This window comes from Lottia gigantea (assembly GCF_000327385.1).
Source record: "Lottia gigantea unplaced genomic scaffold LOTGIsca_11, whole genome shotgun sequence".
In the NCBI taxonomy this organism is placed as follows: Eukaryota; Metazoa; Mollusca; class Gastropoda; family Lottiidae; genus Lottia; species Lottia gigantea.
This window is the reverse complement of record NW_008707001.1, coordinates 2,025,502-2,033,650: the sequence shown is the minus strand read 5'-3', so window position 1 is coordinate 2,033,650 and position 8,149 is coordinate 2,025,502. Positions and strand designations below refer to the sequence as shown.

General features: G+C 35.9%; 2 protein-coding genes across 2 annotated transcripts in view; both read left to right on the top strand.

Annotated features, from left to right (window-relative positions):
• Nucleotides 1-401: 401 nt before the first annotated feature.
• LOTGIDRAFT_156484 (hypothetical protein) lies at nucleotides 402-2,843 on the top strand (the record flags this gene model as incomplete). The annotated part of the gene is made up of 2 exons (XM_009047121.1): nucleotides 402-413; nucleotides 2,484-2,843. 2 exons carry the CDS (start codon nucleotides 402-404, stop codon nucleotides 2,841-2,843), a joined length of 372 nt encoding a protein of 123 aa, XP_009045369.1.
• A 3,030-nt stretch (nucleotides 2,844-5,873) lies between these two features.
• The window catches only part of LOTGIDRAFT_110141 (hypothetical protein), a gene marked incomplete at both ends in the record, with an annotated part of 4,632 nt that continues 2,356 nt past the window's right edge, over nucleotides 5,874-8,149 (top strand). Inside the window, 3 exons of the mRNA XM_009047120.1 lie at nucleotides 5,874-6,039; nucleotides 6,670-6,853; nucleotides 7,193-7,388. Coding sequence (XP_009045368.1) covers nucleotides 5,874-6,039; nucleotides 6,670-6,853; nucleotides 7,193-7,388 — 546 coding nt within the window. The remainder of the gene's footprint in view (nucleotides 6,040-6,669; nucleotides 6,854-7,192; nucleotides 7,389-8,149) is intronic.

The window sequence follows — 8,149 nt, the reverse complement described above, 5'->3', positions numbered from 1 at the left end:
CCCCCCCCTTTCCACACACACCCTCACACACCCTGAAAAAGAAGTCTGGCTTTGCCCCTCCCCCTCCCCCTCCCCTCCATCCCGACTTTCAAATTGAAAAAAAATTAAATGTGAAAGAGTAGCCTGTGTGGCCCCTGCTCGGCCCCTTCATCTAATGTTTGTTAGAAACACCACTGGTCCTAGTCCATGACCCAATCAGTTTCAGTGTCCGAGTTTTCGACCCTAGGTAATTGTTAATTAAGAAATTCCAGGTAAATTTTCCGTTAGAGTAGCTATTTGCTCTACTTAATTCTCGTTTGTGAAATCCTGAGTGCCAAAAAGTATTTTTAATTGTAAACATGTCGAATAAACTCGTGATGATATTTACTATTTCGCAATATTGAATAAATAAATAAAATGAAATGGTTACCCAGGTAATCACGTGAAATATTTCTAATGACTGCTCTACTATTATTTTTACTATAGAGACTGGAGAGTCGCGACTATAGTCACGTGAATAGGGCTTGTTTATGAATGGAAACAATCCAGTGTGCAAGATTGCAATATTTCACATTTTCTTGAAGATTTTGGATATGATGGAACGATTTAGTGAATTTTAACTCAAGATCTATTAACAGGTAAAATATGGGTTGGCTTGTCTTGGATCATAATTCGTCAGAGTGGGACAAAAAATCCTGTGACATCGACATCGTTGATATGATAGTGATAGGGGGAGCGGGGACATTTAGAAACATTGAATCTATCAGTGTCAACTGTCAATAAATGAAATTATGAGATAAAAATTGAAGTCGACTTAGTCACAAATACTAAACTATGAAATTATGTTGATGGATGTGTGAATAGGCTGGTATGTAGCTTTTTAGGGGCTGTTACAGGTCTTGACTTTTTTGACCTACTTTTCTATTAATTAAAGGATAAAAAGTAGGGCAAAATGAAACTTGGTTTATTGGCTTATTGATAAGTAGGGCCTTCACTTAAGATTTTACAAGTAATATTTACAATTGTTTTCACTTTAACAGTACATTATTTTTGGCTCATAGGTAGCCCGAAAGTGATATACGAGATGGGATTATATGGGCACATTTAGGGCCAGATTTAAAGGGATACGTCTTGGAATTAACATAAAATTTAAGAATTTTAAACTTGGCGAATAAGAACCAGTAGATATGCGATAAATGATAAATTCAAAAAACTTAATGATTATCTATAAATATCGATTAAATATTGAAAAACGCTTAATATTAAGATTTTCCAATTACCGGTAGGCCTATACAGATTTTACTGGGACTAGGTAGGCTAACTGCTGAATATACTCATATTGACCATTTCGAGAACTTAATTTTGATATTCATTCTGTAACACGTAGTATCACTTTAAAATGTCACTTTTCATGGGATTCTCTCTTACTAGTTTTTAAGAATTTTCACTATAACAAAAGTTAAATTTGGCATAAGTTTTGGTATCTATAGTAAAGCTCAAGGGAGAATGTATTTTTTATACAAATTTAATTAAATTAGATAGCAAGTTAAAAAACTTAAAAAAAGATTAAGGTATTATTCTATTGTAAGGTTAATTTTAGGCTGGTGTTAGGGTGTATTGAGACGAGTCTCAATGAAAGCACTGGCTAGGTCACAGAGAGGCTGGTGAATTTGTCCCCAAGTCATAATTACTGAGAATTTGTAAAATTTTATACTGCGCATGGGTAACCAGAAGTTCAAGCAAAATAGCGAAAATAAAACGCGATTTGTACACATCTTAATATCCACTGCGCTTGATTAAGCAATAAATTGTAATGTGATTTTTATCTGAATAACAAAAGAGAAAGAGGAAGAGAATTTGATATCCTCAATGTCTGTATATAGTTAGAGTTGGGCGATATGAGATTTTTTTTATTTTTGTATCACAATAGAATAGGTTCAAATATCGTGATATAGAAAATTTACGGAAATAAACTCTTTGTAATAACATAAAGTATCTCATTTATTGTTTCTGCTTAGAAGTACGGTACCAACTGGCACATGAGGTCCAAGATGTATTACCTCTCACTTATAGTACAGATTTCTTCTTGTTCAGAACCTTATAATTGTTCAGAATCTTTTAATTGTTCAGAACCTTATATTCTATTAGAACCTTATAATTGTTCAGAGCCTTATAATTGTTCAGAAACGAATTTATAATTGTCCAGAACCTTATAATTGTTCAGAACCTTATAATTGTTCAGAAACGTATTTATAATTGTTCAGAACCTTATAATTGATTAGAACCTTATAATTGTTCAGAACCTTATATTTGATTAGAACCTTATAATTTTCAGAACCTTATAATTGTTCAGAAACGTATTTATAATTGTTCAGAACTTTATAATTGTTCAGAACTTTATAATTGTTCAGAACCTTATAATTGTTCAGAAACGTATTTATAATTGTTCAGAACCTTATAATTGTTCAGAACCTTATATTTGATTAGAACCTTATAATTTTCAGAACCTTATAATTGTTCAGAAACGTATTTATAATTGTTCAGAACTTTATAATTGTTCAGATCTTTATAATTGTTCAGAACCTTATAATTGTTCAGAACCTTATATGTGTTCAGAACCTTGTAATTGTTCAGAACCTTATATGTGTTCAGAACCTTATAATTGTTCAGATCTTTATAATTGTTTAGATCTGTATAATTGTTCAGATCTTTATATTTGTTCAGAACCTTATGATTGTTCAGAACTTTATAATTGTTCAGAACCTTATAATTGTACAGAACCTTATATTTGTTCAGAACCTTATATTTGTTCAGAACCTTATAATTGTTCAGAACCTTATAATTGTTCAGAACCTTATATTTGAAATAATTCCTTTAACAGACCTCTTATAGTCCATATAAGAGATTTGATTTAACCCATTTTTTTTGTATTAAAGATATAGTGAAGAAGAGAAATACAATAAAAATGGCTTCCTTCATCCAGCAACTGAAAGTTTTAATATGGAGGAATATTTTACTGAAGAAGAGAACCAAAAAACAGTTGATACAGGTCAGTGGGATGATTTATATTTTGCGGGTGGTTTAACAAGAAAGAAAAAGAAATAAACTACAAATTTTACAAGGATAACAACTTAGGTTCAATAACACTAATGTTTATACAATAACACTAATGTTTATACAATAACACTAATGTGTTCATTTGTTGATATGTTGTGTATTCATACGCCACGATGAACGTTGTCATTAAGTGTTCGGTGACTAGGTAAATTTCAGTAAATGAATGCAAATTTTTCACAAATGTTCACCGTAGCACATGACAAAAAAATGTATATATTTATTATATAATTACAGGAGGTGTTTTATCCTATATATTTTATTGGAATACTGGCCATGATCAAAGCTTTATCCAAACCATCGACTCAGCCAGCCATTGATGGCTTCCCTGTGAACTCTCTCACACAGTTCAACATGAGTAAAACCATTTTTGTTACGCCAAATACAACAGAGGTTAGAAGTATCATGACAGACGCCTCAAGCATGGCTGGAATACAAACTGAATATTTCACTGATATAGAGACAATGGAATTGGAATATAAACGCGACCCCAAACGTGTCGGGGGAGGATTGATGTTCAGCTATCAGACAGCGAGTGTGATGACGTATGCCATCAGACTGGACTATAAACTCATGTCTGGTAGAGATTTTTTCACTCAGGCTCTTTCATCTTGTAAGTTTATTTTTCTAATCTTTTTTTTCAAACATTGTAATTCTCTGTAATTTTTTGCCCATGTCAGTAATGGAGATCTGAGGGGTTGAAATTTGTAAGCATCTAGTTGTTCGACTAAACATTGTGTTACAGGGCCTATGCATTAAAGATCACTCGACAGTTGGAAATCGGAAAGAGCAGGCCAATGCCAGTGCCCTTGTAAAATTCCTTCATTGAAGAAACGTTTATTTATTTTTTTTAGTTTATTAAGCTAAGCAAGTACTTGCTAATAGATAATAACCAAACATTAACACACTAAAAGTAAAATAAATATATTGCTATCTTCATTAGTCCAAAATTAAGAAGAAAAGAGTATTTATTCTTGAAATATTTAATGTTTTGTAGCTGATTGTAGAAGTGATGCAAATGGAACAAGTTCAGATCGATGTCGTGTCAATAATTTCCTTACATCTGGATTTGTGTGGTTACAGAATCTTGTTGAGACAGCTCTTGTGAAGGTAATTAGCTATCAAGATTATCAATACTTAATTTAAAAATTGAAAGTCTTCAAAGTAGAAGGGAGCCGCGGTGGCTCAGTGAGTTAGGCGCTTGCTCGCTAACCAGAAGGTCGAGATAATACCTTCGGATTTTTCAAACCGGTTTCCCCCTGTCAGTGATGCAGGTTAGAGGGGCTGACATGGAAAAAGCGTCTAGTCGTTCAGATGGCACAATAAACCGAGGCCCCGTGTGCTACAGGCTGTGCACGTTAAAGATCCCTCGACGGTTGAAAATCGAAATAGAGCAGGCTGATGCTGCTGTCCTGGCAAAATTTCCCTCATTGCACCCTGCATGGCGTTGCCCGTCTTCATTAGCCCACATGGTGCAGAAAAGTAGGACGTAAAACTCCATTCATTTCATTTCATTTCACAGTAGAAGAAAAACTAGATTTGTAAATATAAGCCAAGCTCAATACTAAATCCAATTCTGTAAAGATTCACCATTCTGATTTCTTTTTCGAAGTCCACGAAAATTTGACCTGGACGTTTAAAATTTGCTATGAGTATCTGATTTAAAGACTGAAGAATATTTAGATGATTATAGCCCACTGAGTGATCATACTAATCATCATTGGTCCAATGAGCGGCTGAATGAGGTAAGTTGAATCAGTAACGAATTTTTTTGCCTTTTTCAGAATAATCTAAGTTCCAGTCTAGAGTTACCAGACGTCAACGTTCAGTTGATGCCAAAAGGACCCTACACATCAGATATTTCTTATCTTCAAACTATTTCTGCTATTTATTTTGTCTTTGCTTACGGTTTTTTCGTGAATTTTTTAACCACAAACATCGTAGCTGAAAAAGAAAAGAAAATTCGAGTTGGGATGAAAATGATGGGACTTCGTGATGCTGCGTTTTGGTATATATATTATTGAATACCTATATTCACCATTGATTTTATTGCATTTAAGTAATGCACTTGTGTTTTTAACGTTTCTTACCGTTCCCTTTAATGGCCTGGTGCTCCAGGAGTCCCAGCCCTTTTCCACCTAACTATTCATAGAAATGCATCCAGGAGTAATGTAACGTTTTTGATTTCAATATTTGTAATTTGATGGATTATGTTTTTCAGGTTATCATGGGGTATTGTGTATGCTGCTATAATCTTGTTAGTTACGTTGATAGTGGTGGTGATAGCCTACGCAGCAGACTTCTTTCAAAACAGCAACATCTTCATCTTTTTCCTAATCCTGTATTTATATGGATTATCCATTATCAATTTATCGTTCATGATATCTCCATTTTTCAATAAAGCTAAAACTGCTGGCTTCATCGCCAGTTTCTTCACTCTGATCGCCAGTATGTTGTATTTTGTCGTCAGTGAAACAAGAACAATAACTCCTGATGGTTATTCCTATTCTATCAGCCCTGCAGGAAGATATGCTTTATGTTTGTTGTCACCCGTCGCCCTGAGTTTGGCTGTGGATCAGGTAATTATGGATCATCACAATTGAGAAAGACACGAAAGGAAACACATGCCATGGAGAAAGATTAGGCCAGCCAATCCTGACAAAATTGTCCTTATTTTAGACTGCTCGTCATCAACCATCTTAAATAACCGTCAGACGCAGAATAGTAGGACATTAAGTATCATTTTATTACGCACCCTTTTCACTCTCATATTAACAGGGATGATTTTGTCATTTCAGGGATTTTTTCTCTCTGTAGCTAAAGGTGGGATGACCTTTGACACAATAAATTTAGGGGATTTCCCCCTCTCTGGGCCTATTATAATGTTAGCTGTTGATGCAGTGTTATATGGACTGTTGGCGTTTTATTTAGATAGAGTCATACCAGGTAGGTAAACTATTTTACAAGGATAAGAACAGGTTCACAAAAATCCCGTATTCCAGCTAGTCTTTTGCTAAACCTCAGGACATCAGCAATAGACTGCTTTTTTTATTTTTGCAGAGTAGGTCATTAGTTGGAACTTGGAGGCACATCCATCGCTCCTGGCCACATATTCTCAAAACGATCTTAGCGCTAGGATGTCCTACAGTCAATGTTAGAAGATAAGAACCTAGGATGTCCTACAGTCAATGTTAGAAGATAAGAACCTAGGACATCCTAGTGCGAAGATCGTTTCGAGAATACGTGGCCTGGTATGTAGATCTTATCTCAACTGATGCATTAGAATAGACTGTAGACAAGAGTTGTCCTGTTAGTCAAGGCCTAGTTTGCTATTCGTGTGTCCAGTTTCCAATAATCTTCAGATCGTTTGTCGATTATGAACATGTATGATCAGTTGATCATTTAATTTGAACCTATTATAGTGTTGTACTGTTATAACCTCTAGAACACTTCTTAACTGCATCTGTTGCAGAAAACAGAAAAGTGAATATGTGGTGCATTGGGTTCGAATCTACCTCAAGGCAAAAATTTTCTTTCAAAGCCTTTCATGCTTTTTAAAATGTTTTTATTCACCAGGAGAATATGGTGTACGATATAAACCTTGGTATTTTTTACTACCGTCATTTTGGTGTGGCGATAACCGGAAATCAGGGGAGCTAACTTCGTTAATAGATAATAAACATGTTAATATCAACGAGGAGGATAAGGACGGAGATATTGAAATGGTGTCAACTGATTTAGAGAATAAAGCAGCCTTAAGGTAAGCTGAGCAACATTATTTTAGGGCACCTAGCACAGGTTCCTTATTCTTTAGATATTTTCTTAGAGGCAATTCAAATTTCAGTTGGAACAATATACTGAGGCCCCTGTGTGCTCAAGGTGGTTAGCATTTTTCAATGGTTGAAAATCAAAAATAACTAACCTAATTCCCCCATGTAAAACCTGACAAAGAAAAACAGGCAGATATCTTGCGCATCAAACATACATGGGTATATGACATTGTTTATGGTGTTTCCCATCTTCATTAGCCCACATGGTGCAGAAAAGTAGGATGTAATACTCCATTCATCTCATTTCACTTTATGGTGTTTAATTTCAGGATTTTCAACATTCGCAAGACATTTGAAAATTCTGATAAAGAAGATGTACATGCTGTCGATGGCATTTCACTGGATATATACCAAGGGCAGATAACTGGTTTATTGGGTCATAATGGAGCAGGAAAGACAACTCTGATTAATATGTTATGTGGTTTGACTCCTCCTTCTCAAGGCTCAGCTATCATCAATAATTTGGTAAGAATCACCAAAATCGTAGCTCAATCCAAGTTAAAAAGGCAAAGAGTGTTTATATATGATTGATAAAAGAGACACTTTTAAATTTTGGTTCTTGTTTCTGTCTCCATTACTCTATAGACTGGTACACAAACAGATAACTGACAAACAGCTATTGGAACTGTAATCTAGAAATCAGTGTCAGATTGCCGTCTCTCTCATGGTGTCTCTCTCATGGTGTCTCTCTCATGGTGTCTCTCTCATGGTGTCTCTCTCATGGTGTCTCTCTCATGGCGTCTCTCTCATGGCGTCTCTCTCATGGCGTCTCTCTCATGGCGTCTCTCTCATGGTGTCTCTCTCATGGTGTCTCTCTCATGGTGTCTCTCTCATGGTGTCTCTCTCATGGTGTCTCTCTCATGGTGTCTCTCTCATGGTGTCTCTCTCATGGCGTCTCTCTCATGGCGTCTCTCTCATGGCGTCTCTCTCATGGCGTCTCTCTCATGGCTTTTCTCATGGCGTCTCTCTCATGGCGTCTCTTTCATGGCGTCTCTCTCATGGTGTCTCTCTCATGGTGTCTCTCTCATGGTGTCTCTCTTATGGTGTCTCTCTCATGGCGTCTCTCTCATGGTGTCTCTCTCATGGTGTCTCTCTTATGGTGTCTCTTTCATGGCGTCTCTCTCATGGTGTCTCTCTCATGGCGTCTCTCTCATGGCGTCTCTCTCATGGCGTCTCTCTCATGGTGTCTCTCTTCTGGCGTCTCTCTCAGGCTGCTAATTACAGTC